The following is a 16,718-nucleotide window of genomic DNA, read 5'->3' on the forward strand; positions in this document are numbered from 1 at the left end:
GCAGTTTGTATTTTTGTAATCCAAAATCTGACTTCCTTTCTCGTCTAACTGTGATGAAGTCATCGTGATTCAGTAGGCATTCCGAAAAAGGGGAATGCTGACATTCTGCATTTGGTGACAGAGAAAGAGATTAAGTGGTTCACTTTTATAAAAAAAGCTTTCACTTTTTTCTGATAGTAAGTTACAATAGCAAATGATGTCTAAGTACAGCTGTCCTGAACTTTCAGCCTGACCTTGTTAATTGTTTTGTGTTTGAATGCAGCAGCCTCAGTCAAGTGGTACAAAGTATCACTGAGAAAAAAGAATGAGTGTTGTAAAAATGCTTTAAAAAAAATCTCACCCAAGAAATAAAATGTCGTAGTACCCTTCTATAATAAGCAGTTTTCCATCCTATAGATGTAGGAAGAGAGGCAGAGAACAGTGTGATCCACACCATGCAACCCATCTGAATTGGAAATAAGACTCTGAAGTTCCTGCTGTCTTTTATTGGAGAGAGGTGTCAAGGATACCTTTAAAGAGAGTGAAGACTGGCTGCAGATCAAAGGAGAATGTGGTTAGGAGGGTAGCAGAGTCAAATCAGAGAAATATTTTAGAAAGGCTTTGATGCATATGCTTAATGTCTTGAAGAATTCATTAAGGAACAAAGTGTGGCATGTTGTAAAGTTTAGAACTCCTGGCTTCTGCTCCTCTCTCTGGCCTTATTATTAAATGTTAATGACCTTACTTTTACAAGTGCTGAGTATTTTTGAAAGCATTGGCATCCCATTTGCTATAGGAGAAGATATTCCATCGCCGTGTCTGGAGAGAAGCGTGTGTGTGTATGGTAGCAGAGTGATCTGACAACACGTACTGAAAGGCAGAATCAGGGCTGTGTCCCTAGCCTAAGCCAAGCTGCACGGCGTTTGTCTTCAGGGAAAAATCTGAAGTTACATCTTGGGTTATCTGTTACATGAAAGACCATATCATAGAATCATAGAATCGTTAAGGTTGGAAAAGACCCTTAAGATCATCGAGTCCAACCGTTAACCCAGCACTGCCAAGCCCACCACTAAACCATGGCCCTAAGCACCACATCTACCCGTCTTTTAAATACCTCCAGGGATGGAGACTCAACCACTGCCCTGGGCAGCCTGGTCCAGTGCCTGACAGCCCTTTTGGTGAAGAAGTTTTTCCTAATATCCAATCTAAACCTCCCCTGGCGCAGCTTGAGGCCATTTCCTCTCATCCTGTCACTTGTTACTAGGGAGAAGAGACCGACCCCCACCTCGCTACAGCCTCCTTTCAGGTGGTTGTAGAGAGCAATGAGGGCTCCCCTCAGCCTCCTCTTCTCCAGAATGAAAGAGGTATTTTCAAAACTCCCCTTAATGCTTTGTGGTGTTGCCCAAGGTGGAATGTGCTCTTCTGTGCATGTTTATGATTGCAAACATTTGTGTTTTGTGTTAGGGATCTTGGAAGTCTTTTAGCCTTCTCACCATTCAAGAAAATATTGGATTCCTTCCCTCCCACCGGTTTTCTGTAAGGATATACAAATAAGGTAGTACAGTCTGAGGCTCTTTGATTAACACCCTCTCATTTATTAAAGGGATAAAATCTGGTCTCTCAGATACCTTCCTCTTTTTTTGCTGTCTCATACATTAGGGAAAGGTGCTAGTAAAGCCGTAGTTCCTAATGGAAGTGTAGAGTGGTCTCAGAGCAGTACCTGAAATTCATTTATAGGTTTTGGGTTTTCTTTTTAACTGTCCTTTTGGATATAACAAGAACTAAAAACGCAACTGTGTTGGTCAAGCAGTTTAGTGCACACCCTGTATGTGAAAAGAAATATTTCTTGTACATATTTATAAAGATTTAGGTATATGCGTATGCTTTCTTCTCTGGATAATGAGGTTGATATATGTATTGTAAGACCTGACTTAATCCAGTTACCACAAATTTCAGTGAGACTTTTTTCCCCATTAATTTCACTGGAAAGCAGTGAAACAGACAATTTGGTTGAAGAATCTTCTGGGGAAACAGGTCTTTTTATTTACTTTAGAATGTGTGTGCCTTTAATTTGGAGGAAAATAAATCTGAGGCTCCTGAACTGGGGGGGGGGCAGGGGGGGCTGGGGTAGAATCAACATTTTCAAGATGTGAGACCGAACAGAGTGACATCCAGCACGTCATCATCGTCTGCAATTGATTAGCAACAATTTTCTCAACTCGTGGCTGGTATTCAACAAACAGCAGTGCTATGAAATACTGGAAGCAGGTGGGGAATGAGAGCACTTACTGAAAGCTAATATATATCAATAAATTTATATTTTTGTGGTGTTATGTTAACCTAAACCTTGATATATTATGTATGCAAACTGATCTCCTGTTAAGAAGTGATTATAATCAAATGTTTTATTCCATTGTGAATTTAATTTATTTCATATTTTGATAATTAAGGAACAAAAATTCTGAGGGGAAAATTACAAGCATTAGCTCTTCATCAGTAAAGGTTATATTCTGACTCTGTTCACATAATGTTACAAAGACTATAAATTGGCAGCTGTTCAGGACAATTTCTTCAGTGAAAACCTCCCAAGTATTAATTGGCTGTTGTTTTGTTTATTTCCCTTGTGACAAGAACTCATGATCCAAAAAGAATTGAAGTGCATTAATTTGTTTTAAAGGACGCCTATTAAAAATTGCTTTCTGCTACCTCTGTACGAGAGTCTCTGGGATGTGGCCGTCTCCTGAGTAGGTCTGAGGGTACTCTGCGGTGGCAGGATTGGCCCTGTTATAGCAGGAAATGAATCATTCAGAATGCAAATAAAGACAGCGGTACTGAACAAGGCAGCTTACCTCAACAGAGTAAATCTGAAACTGTGGCCCAGTTATAGAGCTGTTACTTGACACTTATGTGATGTTCCTAAATTATTGAGGATGTTCCTTGAATGCAGCTGATGCTTTGTATGCAGTTAAGGTGTTTCATACTCAATTGTACTTGCATTGCTATGACATTTCCTTTGTTGTTTTCTTCCAAGAATAAAATATATTTTTCATTTCCTTCCTCAAACTGTAGAGCTGCGAGATCAAATCATATCTGTTCATGAGGAAAAGAAGACCTTAACCATTGAACTGGAAAACCTGAGGTGCAAACTTGTAGAAGTAATTGAAGAAGTATGTATTGTACCATGGAAGGCGAGACCACGTTAGCGTGTAGTCAGTACTTTTTGTATCTAATTTTGCTAAAAACGCTCAGTTGTGAAGTTAATTGAATACTATCTAATCGCAAGTCCTGCCAGCCTGCCCGTATGATGGAGCACTTAGGACATGCACCTAGAAGGGGCCTTCTACGTCAGAGTCCAGTCTGCTGCTGTTGCTGGCGCATGACTTTTCATGATCTGTTCTAATGCCCATTTTATTACTCTCATCTCGCCTTCCTGACAGCCCCTCACCCATCGCAGCCTGCAGGTTTTTTTTTTTGATTTCCTTAAACCTGTGGATGTGCAAGAAATACTTTTGCAGAATGTCCATTTTAATCACTGGTGCTACTTCATTGAGCATATCCTTGAGTTTAGCTATTGGCAGTGCCCTGTCATGGTAATTAGACCAGCAAATTGGCATTTTGAGCCAGCAGAGTTTCGTTCCTGCTTGAAAACTGGATAAGCCATGTACTGATGCAAATCAGGACTTAGTGGCTCTTCCTGTCTGTGCAATACTTGGATTCAGAAAGACACAGCTGACAGCTTTTGGACAATAAACAGAGCCCAGGAAAAAAACCAAAACAGCAGCCTGACTATATTAAAACGCAAACAGTCAAGGGCAAGCTAGTAACTTTTCAACCAAGTGCTCATCCTGAAAGGTTCCAAAGATGTTGTATTTGCAGCTGTGACTGGTACGTGCCATGCGAATGGGCCATGGGAGCCCCATGTGAAGGATTCGTTCACAGCCCTTTAATGTTATGGGGTCTGTAAGTTGAGGTAAAAATGCTTTCCATCCCACTGGAAACCTTAAGATCAAGCCAAACCTAAGAAACAGAATTACTGAAAGCAAAATACTGCTTGCATTATGTCTTGCTATATGCCTTATGCCACTAACTAAAATACTCTTATTTTTGATTTGTTCTTTATACTTTTCTAGGTGAATAAAGTGAAAGAAGAAAAGGCTGTTTTGACAACAGAAGTTAATAAGCAGCAAAAACTGTTGGAGAAATGTAATAGAGGTGTGTGGTCTCAGCAGGTTCTCTAACAGTTTGCTACATCCTTTGCAGAAGCTTCAGAGCTTTTATGTTGTAGTACAAAGAATAGGTTACAGAACAGTGACTGTGGTCCAGATCTGACACTTGGCCTCGTTGCTGCAGGCACTGCATAAACACATGGACTATTCGAGGTATCTCTACTCCAGGAAAATGTGACAGTGTAAATAGCAGGTTGAATGTGAGAATAGGAAAATGTTTTGCATTGTGGCACAAGTGGCAAACTAGGGCAGGAAGGCAGTCCTTCACAGAGATGGAGCTTGAACCTTAATCTATGTTTTCCAGGAGATTACATCATTACATCAGCCTTCCTTTTAGTTGGGACACAGCTAATAATTTTGAGTATCTAAAGACTTGGGATCAACTTGTGTTATGTTCAGAGGCTGATGAGGAAAAGGCGGGAATGCTGGGGATGAGGTAAATAGGATTTCCAAGTTATGGAAGGAAAGCAGGGACTTTCCTTTACTGGAAAGAGATGAGAGGTAAAACCAGGGCAGGGAAAGTCTAAAAAGAGGTACAGCTCAGGAAAGGAAAGCTTTTGCTTAATAAAGGTGAGTGCTTCCACATGAGAAATAGTTGACCCAAAAGAAGTTTAGAGGGGAGAGGGCAGATTTTAGTGCCTTGGATTACTGTGCCCTTTTCTCTTGTTGCTTATTTAGCCTTGTAAAATTTAAAAATTGTTTGGTTAAAAGTCTCGTTGGCTGTTTCACATTTTCCTGAAGTGGAAGACAACAGGTCTGGCCAAGATATAGTAGCATATCCTGTAAGCTTCCACCACCAAGTGTTCGTCTCTTACCTCTTCCATGGGTCTGCATTGCTCAAGCCTATGACAGGCAGTACTTGAAGACTCTTAAAACACCAAATTTCAGATAGGCTGATTAGACAGATCAGCTTGAAGAAGGTTTTGATGGGATAGTGTGGCAGGTGAAAAGTTTCTGAAATGTTTTCTTTTTTCAAAGCATGATCAAAAGAACAACCCCTTGTTTCACATTTGCCTGTTTTCAAGGAAGGAGAAGTTATACCAGGCTAGGTCCTAATGCACAGGCAACATAAAGCAAGTTTTGGTTTTTCTTTTGTATGCTTGAAATGAGCTACCAAAGTAGCTATTCAGTACCTACTATATTCTGTGTCTGTGTGACACTGTCTTGGAGCTGTGTAATCAGTACATTTCAGTCAGAGTTGTTGAATTTAGCTTAAATCTTTCTAAGCATGTGGGTTGTTTGTTGTTTTTTTTGTGGTTTGTTTTGTTTTGTTTTGTTTTAGTTAACATAATTTTGAGAGTCAGGTGAGCTGGGATGTTTATCCCACTGTCTGAAGTACCACCTACTGTATGTAGCTTTAAAAATTTATGCTGGTCTCCGAAAAAGCAAGGAACTTGTGTAGAACAGTGTTAAAAATCCAATGTCATCACCCTGCATACTAGTCTTCAGCCAGTATGAACCAAAACTTATCAAGAGAATGCTAGTGGTCACTGACACATGTTAAGAGTAAATGATACTTGAATGCTTACAAATGATGCTTTCTGTCCTGGATTGGGGCCTGTTCAGAACGATTTGGGGAAGCATGCCCCGTGGTTCACTTTAGCCACCCATACAAGCCTCGCTTTTGTGAGCACAGTTTAAATACAGGCAACGTAAAATTGCACTGCTTTCTTCTTGAGGCTTCTGTAAACCTCTGTTGTAAAGGAACACATCAAGCCTCACTCAAACCAGGTGGCAAATACACCTGCCTCCAAAATAACATTGTAATCTTTGATAGATTCAGCAAGGCTCTCTTGAGGCTGTGGTAGCTTACACCCAAAGAGGCAAAATATGATCTGTGCTACATGATGCCTGTTACTGGAGATTTTGAGTCTGGGCAGGAGGAGTATTACTCTATTCAGAAGATCAGTAATTGTGCATATATATAGTGACGTTTAGAGCAAACAGGACAAATATTGCAAAGCGGACTGTATACAGAAGTGTAAAGCTAGGTTACACCTACCTTCAAGGATTCATGGTACTGGGAAGTAACAGCTTATCTGGGTAAATCAATCAGTAGTTTCTTCTTAATTTAATCCATTCCACTTTTACTTCTGATCTTCTTTTATTCTTATAAACAGTGTCTGTGCTGGCAGTAGAGGAATATGAAGAACTTCATGTAAACTTTGAACTGGAAAAGAACCTGCGGAAGAAAGCAGAGTCCTTTGCACAAGAGGTGAGTAATCAGGAAAAAGGGATCTTGTAAAATGAAGACATTGCAACTGGGCAAAAAGTACCAGCTTAGATGACTTGATTTCAATTCCCAGCTCTCGTACAAAAGATGTCTTTGAATGTCCCCATACTACTTAGCTAACATCTGTACTTCATCCGTAAAATGGGTTTCCTGTTTCAACAGCATTTATAAAGCACTTCAGAATTATCCATGCAGTCTTACCTCTTTCCCCTTTTAAAGCAAGGCTTTAAATTTATAATGGGCTTAGTCAGCCACAACATTTCAATGTGGTATATGTAGTGGTTGGATCTGGGAAGGATTAGCTGCCTCTGTAGTGATACAATTTGAAGCACTGTGTTTTTCTTGAAAAATATGTGAACTCACAAAAAAAAGCGTTGCAAAATACAATCTTAGTTGAGGTTTGTGCAAGTTTGGCTGCTATTTAACATATGTCTTTAGAATAACATACTGCAGGGAGCATTCAAGCTGAAAAAAAATGTTTCCATTTTCTAGAAAAGGTATAAACTCCCAAAGAGGAAAATGAGTTACTGGGTAGCATTACGGAGTGGCTGGTGGCTGCTCTGATGGCTTGTGGCTGGCGATGTTTGCCTTAGAAAATGCTGACAAACTCTTTTGTTCCGTTGATAGACCAAAGCCGTATAAAATCATGAGTTTATTTTTGTTTTGTTTTTTCTCTTGTGCTTTTTCTGTTTGCACTCTGGATTTTGAGAGCTCTGCACTTGGATTATATCTTCAAGCTCTTCTATCCCAAGCCGTGCCTCAATATTTTCTTTAATAAAAGTTGGGCTTCCCAAGTAATCATTTTTCAGGGAGGTCATGAGTCATCAGTATTGAAATATTGTGAATAAGGGAAACATCTGATATGAAGTGGATTTTAGATTTTGAAACCATGGCTGCTGGCAAGCAGATATTTAACCTTCAGGGAGTCAGCTTTGTCTGAATAGAAAGCTCTTCTGCTTTTTGTCTTTGCTGCTGTTTCTCTCTCTCTCAAAAAAAAATTTAAAAAATGTATTTGATAACTCCTGTGTATCTAACTGCATTCTGTCAGTGATTGTAAGCAAGGACATACATACATTTTTAACCTGTATAGAAAACAGTGAATATGCTTACTGTGTTCTGTTAATCTTGTGATTTTTTGCTGGGTACTTGAGTGTTTTGGATATGAACAGAATCATATAGCAGCATTTTAAATGAAACCATTTTGGGGGGGTTTGAGATAAACTGTAAACAGAATTGAAAATCTGGAAGCTAGGGGTGAGGAAGTAGACCTAGATGTTGCTTGCACTCGTGCTCTCGTGCCCGAGAGCTCGCTTCCTCTGTGCCATGTACAACGGTTGGAGAACTTCAGGGCACCTGGGCCAAGGGTACCGTTTCTCTTTCTCCTCATTCCACCTTTTGCCACTTTTTCCTGTTCTTTCCTCTGCAAGGTCACCCCGTTAACCCTTTGGGAAACCCATTGAAGGCACTAACTTGGCAGAAACCTAGTAACTTCTAGGTACAGATCAACTTCTCTTTCTGTTAATAGGAAAATCTGCATTTAGGTGACAGGGTTGGGTGCTTATCCTAGAGGAGAAAGGTATTTGCAAATTCAAGTGTATTAAGCTTCGGCAGATTCTCTTTCATTCATACAGGTATATAGTATAACCTAGCTTTAGATAAACTGCTTATCAGTTCCACTACTGAAGCTTTAATCATTCAATGGGTCAACTTGTCATTGAAGTAAATTTAAATTTATATAGCTTGTATATATACACATACCTGCAGAGTCCTGCCTATTGTTGTCAGTATCTCTGCCACGTGTTGAAAATGTAACTGTACTTCAGACAAAGCTAAAGCAGCTGATACATTTTCCCCCCAAAGGAATAAGAAACGATAGAAATGAAAAGTATTTACTAATTATTAAAATGTCCTGTTAACTCCCAAATTTTAAGTATAGAGATGGGCTTTTCAGGGTGCTGTTAGAGTCAAGAGATGTGGGAGAGAAATCGCTCAAGAGGAGTGATTTCTGAAATCAAAGAGACTGCACATGCAGCCTCCTCCAAACCCCACTTTTACAGAGGTTTGTGGGATGGAGGGCAAATTCCTCTGCTGGGCAGAACCGGACACCTCCCTTTGCCATGGCTTCAGTGCCATTGGGCCATTTACATTTTGGTTGAAGGCTCACTGTGTTTTTTCAGAAATAAAAATGCGATCTGCAAATTCCCTTCAAATTTATTAGATAGAGGCATTTATTAGTGACCTAAAGTTGTTAAACAAAATATTGCCTGTGTTTATTAAGTATTCATTTGGATTTTTTCAAGACTGTTACCAGTACGTGCTATGAAATGTTACCTTCTTGCAACTATTTTTAAATTGTAGGATACCTAGATTCGTTCATTACCCATACTTTTATGATAGCTATATTTATAATGCACTTTTTTTTTTTTTTTTTTTTTAAAACCTCCTGAGGCAGTGCAGGCATTATTGTTTTATTAGCAGTATTTGTTGACTGTAATATCTGCAGAACTGTTTTTTTCAGAAAACAAATTTCTACGAGTGTTAAGCATGTTCATTTACCATGCATTATTGCAGTATCTGTCTTGCATCTCCTACTGTTGCTTTGCTTTATCTTCTGAAGTACAGAACAATTATGTGCTTCTGTTCATTAACTGACAACAGAAGATGGTACGTAAAGGTCTTACATCTCTCAGAAATGAGTAATTTATAAATGCGTAGTTAAGCTAGTTTTCAGATCATAAAAGGGTATTATCTGATACTCTGGGCCCAGAATGTTGCTTCTGTTTAGATTCATAACGGTAGTATTCAGAAAGCTATACATTTTGAAAGATGATATTTAAAGTACTTTTTGTATTTGAATAACAAACTGACAGGCAAGCTATTAAGTACAGTGCCAAAGAAATGCTGGTTATTTGCAAACAAGTACTTCTTGCTTGGTTTTTGTCATTATTTAGCTGTTGTCTCTTCCGAAAATATGGGCCCACGTTGCTGCAGATTGGCAACGTAGCCCTTTAGTTGAGGCTTTTCATTCCATGAAGTTCTCCCGTCCAAAACGGAGTCATTATAACAGTAAGCTTCAGGCCTGCATTAGTCTTTCCTTTGGGTACCTAATTCTCTTCCTTTTGTGTCATGCTGTTCAGAAAGATTTTTTGGAAAGTTTTTTAAAATACAGGGGCATGTGACAACAACGTCAAACAGCTCCATTGTGTTTGGGGAACTAGTAACATCTCAAATTACTTTAAAAATCTGTTATCATTGGCCTGGTTTCACAATGATGGTGTCCCTTGAGTGACCTGAGACATTAGAGACGCAGGCTCTGGCCCACAACTGCATCCACAACAGCAAAGCTTTGTGCTCGGGTGAGGTTGTATGAGCGTCCTCTCGCATGGATCATGCCACAAGGTCTCAGCTGTGTTGTGAGAGCTGCGTTTTCTAGGATGTGCTTACAGGAGCTGTTTGGATTACGCTAAGGGTGTGCTAAGGATGTGCCGGGATTTTCTGCTTTTTCTTTCATCAGTCACATGTTTTCTCTGTCCCTATAAAATGTTGAAAAAACAAAAATCTTGCTGGATTTTTGCTTGAGTTTTGCAGAAGCCAGAACGGTTGGTTGTGATAAGCTGTGCGATGTTGAGACAAGGAGTACGCTTGAGTAAAGGGTAACAGCGTGTGTTCAGTGCTTTGTGCTTGACTTGTTTGGAGCACTTTGAGAAAGGAAATAGGCTCTGAGTAACATGGGTGCCACCGCAGCACCACGGCGTAGACATTAGAATGGCACATCTTAGTGTTTCGTATTACTGTTTGTGACATCTCAAACAGCCTAGATGTGTCTTTTAGTTCACTGAAATATGGACTTACTGCCTGTGGAGGCGCTTGTTTGGTGGTGGGCATGTTGTCTTTCTAAGGGGCTAAGGTATCTGAAGCTTGCCTTGACGGGGGGAGTTGGCCCAGGTATTCAGATGAACCCCTTTCTCCATGGCATGGCTTCGTCTTTTAGCTTTGCCCTCCTGGGGCTGCATTATGGCTGCGATGGGAGGAGACCAGATGAGCGACTGGCGCAGGCTGCTTTTCGAAGGGACGCCCTTTGCGTCCTGCCCTTCTGACAAGCGAGGAGGATTTGCCACAGAACGTGAGCAATTGGGAGTGCAGGTGTGAGAGATAATGGGGGGGTGAGCGCGTGTGCAGAAGCGAACCCAGATGGGGGGAGAGGAGAGACAAGAAGCGAGAGAGGGAGGGAGCAAGCACATATAGGAGTGAGCGAACACTTGAAAATCAGAGCTTTTGATTAAAAAAAAAAAAAAATCCAATACAGCTTTAATTATAGTCATGCTGCTGGCACCACCATAATATATATTTAATTAATCAAAAATGATCCAACTTCAAACATTAGAATTCAGGCTCTTTAGAGGTTCTAAAGAAACTGAGTAAATATTGTCAGCCGTGGTGTGGAGAGGGGGAAGGAAAAAGAAAGAGGGTTTGAAGTGAGTCACAATCCATTGTGAAAGGTACAGGAATCTGCATAAAAGAACTAAATAAATAGAGTGTGTAAGGGGCGGGGGCATGGAAAAATCCGTACCTACCTGAATAAACCAGGGTTGTTAACACAGGAATCTTGGCAAGCTTAACCAGAATTCTAGTGTCATGTTTTAAGAGACACTAAGATCCCTCAGCTCTTTGTGGAGCAGTTTATAAGAAAACAAAGGAAGGCAGAGAGTATCTTGAAGGCCATCGCAATAATATAGAGGCTAGCCCTGAAAAGCACTCTTCCACAAAGATGAGCAAAACACAGTACATACAGCCAAAGCAAGCCAAAAGGGGAGGAACACAGTGACAGAAGTAAATTGAAAGTCTTAGCGGTGTAAAAATCCCAGGAGTTTTAACAAAATAATCTGGCATAAATGGTTTATTAAGCATACATCCTGCCTTGCAACAATATTTTGTAAAGCGAACAGTTTATTACTGTCGTGTGTGCTGGCATGGAGACAACCCCTGCACCTAAAGTTACTCTGGAAACCTCCCGGAGAAGAGGCAGCGTGCTCTCAAAGTTAGCATCGAGCTGTTGTTTTCTGCCCTCTGTATCTTGGATAAATAGAAATGAAGTGTCAGACTGCTGAGCAGGTTTGTTGGGGTTCCTCTCACTTTTGAGGCTAGCGTAGGCTTTTTCTCAAAACACAACTGGAAAAAAATGAAGGGTTTCCCAAATGTTTATGTTTATCTGTAAAATAGTTTGCGGTTTGAAAGGCTGTGTTCAAAGGAACTCTGATACAGATTCACTTTATTTTTTTTAATCCATCTGGAATGTGAATCATTCATCTTTTCCTTTACTTTCCCTCCAATTCTCAATACTTACGGATGCATTAGAACAGCATACTATACCTACGTCTGTGTCTCTAAGTAACTATTACACAACAACATGTTTGCATTTAACTTGTTTGCCTCAAAATGCCACCATCCCATACCTGGCCCAGTGCACAGCTGACATTACTTAATCTGGGACTGAATCCTCCCTTATTGAAAGATAAAAGGTGGCTATCATTTTATAAGACTTGGGAAAAATTATTGTCATTCTTAACAGATGTCTGCAGTGCTCATGAGGTTGTGTGCAATGGATTTGGTTATCTTGATGACAGGAGCTCCCAAAGAACTCTTCCTCAGATGCATTTGTGACGTTTTGGGTTAATTTGTGAGGACTTTTGCATGAATGTGCTACATCTGTGAGTGGATACTGCAAAACCAGCACTCATGGAGCGACTCTGTGCTTAGAAGTACCACGCTCCGTGCATTACCAAGGATAGTTTGAGAGAAGCTGGTATTTTAAGATAAGTAATTTGCAGTCCAGCTGACTGAACTAGAAATAATCATAGAATCGTTTAGGTTGGAAAAGACCTTTAAGATCATCGAGTCCAACCATTAACCCAGCACTGCCAAGTCCACCACTAAACCATGTCCCTAAGCACCACATCTACACGGCTTTTAAATACCTCCAGGGATGGGGACTCCACCACTGCCCTGCACAGCCTGTTCCAATGCTTGACTACCCTTTTGGTGAAGAAATTCTTCCTAATATCCAATGTAAACCTCCCCTGGCTCAACTTGAGGCCGTTTCCTCTCATCCTATCGCTTGTTACTTGGGAGAAGAGACCGACCCCCACCTGGCTCCAGCCTCCTTTCAGGCAGTTGTAGAGAGCAATAAGGTCTCCCCTCAGCCTCCTCTTCTCCAGGCTAAACACCCCCAGCTCCCTCAGCCTGCTCCTCACCAGCCTTGTGCTCCAGACCCTTCACCAGCTTCGTTGCCCTTCTCTGGCCATGCTGCAGCACCTCGATGTCCTTCTTGTGTGAGGGGACCAAAGCTGAACACAGGATTCAAGGTGCGGCCTCACCAGTGCCCAGTACAGGGGGACGATCGCTTCCCTAGTGCTGCTGGCCACACTATTCCTGATACAAAATAATAATTAGGCATGGTAAGTGTTTAGTACTTGAATTCTCCTGAGCTTGAATGTTACCACTTTTGAAGCATGATGCAACACTAATATGTTTCATCAAGCTTTTTCCCAAGAACAGGCTTGTGAAGTGGTACCAGATCTATGCTCAAGGAAGCTCTCTCTTTGGTCTCTCTCTCTTCTTCTGCCCTCCCCCTTCTCTTTTTTGTTCAGGCAATTAATGTATTGGGAAAAAAAAGTGAAGGTTTCCTCCTTTTCATGTGGTATATGATCTATTTCTGCATATATTAGATGGTGTCTAAGTGCTGTAAGACTGTGAGCATTATAGAATATATCACTGTACTTCTACCATCACAAAAAGAAAACTGTTAGCTGCAGGAAACAAAGAAATAAGTAACAATAGAGGGGTTTTTTTCCCCTTTATTTTGAGCCTTGGGCAGTTACGCCTTATAGGCAAAGAATGAGTGCTGTAGTTTGACAAACCCTTTTGTACAGAACAGGCTGTTAAAATAAATAATACTGTGTTTTTAAGGAAGTCACAGTGCTGATGGGGATTCAGTTTTCTCACACTCAAAATACATGCTCCAGGCACCTCTGTGGCGAGAAAAAAATGATGGACGTGAAATAGGGTTAACTCACCTACTCCAGTTCCCCCATTCTGAGTAAGTTAGACCTCTTGAGCCACAAAACTTACTAAGGCTGCATCTTGTAGCTCTTTAGAAATACTCCCTTCAGAAGTTGTCTGGCAATTAGCCAAATAACTAAAGCAACTGTATTGTATCTTTATTAGTCTAAAATTGATGCAGGTCTTAACAAAAACTATTAACCATAAAATATGAATCATCTGGAGAGTGGGGAGTGACTGTTGGCTGCTCATTACTATGCATGTGTCCTTTTTCATGATCGTCTTGCTCAGTTTTCTGTGGCAGTTTGAAAATGCAACTAGGCTTAGTCTTTGGCTTCTCTGAAGGAGGAAGTCTATGAAGGTCACAACACATTGCCAGAAATGTATCACTCTGGTTTTCCATGCTTCACGTTGTTTTTTTGGTTTTGTTTTGTTTTGTTTTTTTGTTTTTTTTTTTTTGTTTGTTTGTTTGTTAGAGAATCTTGTCCTGTGCCGTCCATGCCCTTGATATTAGCCATTTGGGTACTTTTCTGTCTGACATTGTGCAACAGTTACTTCCCGTAGAAGCAGTTCCCAGGCGGAGAAGAATATAAGCACCAGATACAAAATTTTCAGGTCAGAGTAATGCCACATGCACTTAAAATTAAGCTTGTGCTGAAGTAAGGTTTCTGGATTGTGTCCTAACTGCAGATCCCATTTATTTGTTGTAGCTTTTTTCCTGCGTAGCACTTCAGACACCTATGAACCCACAAAGCCACAAGGGATTTGTAACTCATACGAGGCTGATATCCTTGCTTGATGTTCAGCATTGAGCCTGAGTGTAGAGAGAGCATTTCTAGGTCAATGTCCAAAGTGTGGGTGTGTTTCTTAATGTGTTTTAATAAGATGCATCTGTTTCTCAACTCTTCTATCAAGAAAACCCGCTAGCCGTTGTTTCCTGCTGTAATATTTATGTGCAGTGAAGCTCACAAGCCCAGGTGTCCTTGATAATACAGTATAGGTAAGCAGGTACAAAGTTAGAGCATATATATATATTTTTTTTCCCTGATTAGCCATTGAACCAAAATCTACACCTGGTTTTATATTTTAAACCAAGTACCTCCTGAATTTAGAGCCACTTAGTGCCATGTCAAGCCATAATCGGACAAGATCACTCTGTCCCCCCATCACATAAAATCCTTCAAACAGCCTGTTCTTTTGGGGAGATGCAAGTGTCTTGACCCTACCTCTCTTGGGACTTATTTCAGGTCCGAACACAAGACTGTAAGGTTTCAGTGTACACATAATGCAAAAGAAAGACTATCGGCTCCTGTAAACTATGACAAGTGTAAATGAGTGGCTTACCACTCCACAAGGATGACTTACAGATTTCTCACTAGGATGTGGAGGGGATGGAGCAGTGCTGCCGAGGATTAAAATCAGGGAAAACTGCTCAGCTGACTGATCTTCTTCTCTTTTCTCTTTGAGACTTCTGAAGTTTGACTCTGCCTTGCTACGTACCTTTTGTTATTCTATTCATAGTGGGTAGTGTTTGCCACTGATTTTTATTTTACTTTATGCAACCAATGATTACTTTATTATGACAGCGCTGCTGTATTCAGCACTTCAAACTGTAGCTAAGACAAAAAAGTTATTCCACGTAGTGAGTACCCAAGCAATGTATAGGTGGACATGTACAAACATATGGATATTAAAGCATTTCCTTTGGCCTCATTTTGCTCCTGGGAGAGGAGTTAGTTGGAAAGCATCCAGTTATGCCCTGAACACGACTTGATTGAGGATCGAAGTTCCCAGGGACCTGACACTAACAGAGTTGCTTTCTAACTTTTTTAATGAGGAAGAATTCCTTTTTCAGCTCTGGTGTAAACAAAAAACAGCTGCAGCAAACGCTCTGTAGGGTAATGGTTAGAGCAGGGGTCTGAGAATCAGGTGTGGCCCCATTAAAGTCAAGGGAAAAACTTCTATTATTTTCAGGATTTCACCCCCTTCTCTTTCCCCCTCCCCGATTCTTGTGCAAACTCTGCTGATGGAAAGTGGCCAAGTCCCAGATTTCCTGCACTTCGGAGCTTCTGTTTGTAAACGCGGGGGGACAGATACCTAGCTGGTTTGCACAACACTTGGAGATTTTTAAAATTAAAATGATAGGTGTAAACAAACTGTTGTCCTTTGTGATCTGCCTTTAGTTGCAGTCGTGGTTTCAGCAGATTCCTCCAGCATCAACTTACATTTCTAGCATTGATTGGGATACTCTGCAGATAATTGTCTAGCAGGTGGCAAAGTCGGAACTAATCCATCAATTGGTTAAATTCCACCTAGTCCGAATAATCCTGTTAGTAGCTGTTTTGCCCTTTCAGCAGTCACTTCAATTAATATTCAGGCTTGTGCAGGCAGTCAGGTTTCTGCCCTGCTGAAGCAGGACTTGATTGTTTTAATTTTAAATTAGAATTAATTTCTAAGGGTCTTTTTTGTCTCATGTCAAACACACAGAACGACCTCTCAAAAACTTTCAGTCAGTTCATCGCCAGGTCTCTTTCTGCTTTATCTGCCACGACCATCTTGTCTAGTTTTGCCTCTTCCATTTGGAATATGCTGGTACTTCAAGGACATGTGTGTAAGTAACTTCTGAAACAGATGGCACTCCATATGAGAAAATGATTCCCATGTATTTGATTGCAGCATTAAGTTATAAGCAACAAAGTTTTTTGTGGTGGAGAAGACACTTTCACATATATTGTAAGCAGGAACATATTTGCAATGTCATGAAAGCAATTTATAAAGCTAATTGAAAATGCAGGACTTCATATGAAAACTTCTGAATGAAAAGGTTTTCATCAGTTTCTTCAAGAGGATTTTTTTCATTTTGTTGCAGAGGAGCATGAAACAAAGTGAATATGAGTTTTCTACATTTGGTGAAGTATCTGCTCAAGTTGAAGAAATCAAGTTGCTCTACTTGATTTCTTCTTGTTTTGGCAGATTTCTGCTCCGTCAGGCTGGAACAACTCTGTTCTGTTGGTTTTAGTGGCAGAAACTCAGGGAACAAAAATCTGGAATTATCACCTCAAACCATTTTTCAGATTCCGAAACAAGGGAACCCACGTTTTCACTTTGCTTTGAAAGTTCACAGTAGGTAAACTACGATGTTTGCTAAAGGTGGCTTCTAGAGAGATGTTGTTTCTGTCAGGGTTAAATAACTTTTGACTGACTTAACAGGAAAGCAGGAG

The 16,718-nt window shown here is 40.5% G+C and overlaps 1 protein-coding gene across 1 annotated transcript in view; it reads left to right on the top strand.

The window, feature by feature from the left end:
* The window catches only part of SHTN1 (shootin 1), a gene marked incomplete at both ends in the record, with an annotated part of 67,532 nt that overhangs the window by 24,938 nt on the left and 25,876 nt on the right, over positions 1–16,718 (top strand). Inside the window, 3 exons of the mRNA XM_082308472.1 lie at positions 3,049–3,146; positions 4,110–4,191; positions 6,326–6,420. Of these exons, the coding sequence (XP_082164598.1) occupies positions 3,049–3,146; positions 4,110–4,191; positions 6,326–6,420 (275 nt within the window). The remainder of the gene's footprint in view (positions 1–3,048; positions 3,147–4,109; positions 4,192–6,325; positions 6,421–16,718) is intronic.

The sequence above is a fragment of the Platalea leucorodia genome, assembly GCF_965183815.1.
Source record: "Platalea leucorodia genome assembly, chromosome: 4".
Classification (NCBI taxonomy): Eukaryota; Metazoa; Chordata; class Aves; order Pelecaniformes; family Threskiornithidae; genus Platalea; species Platalea leucorodia.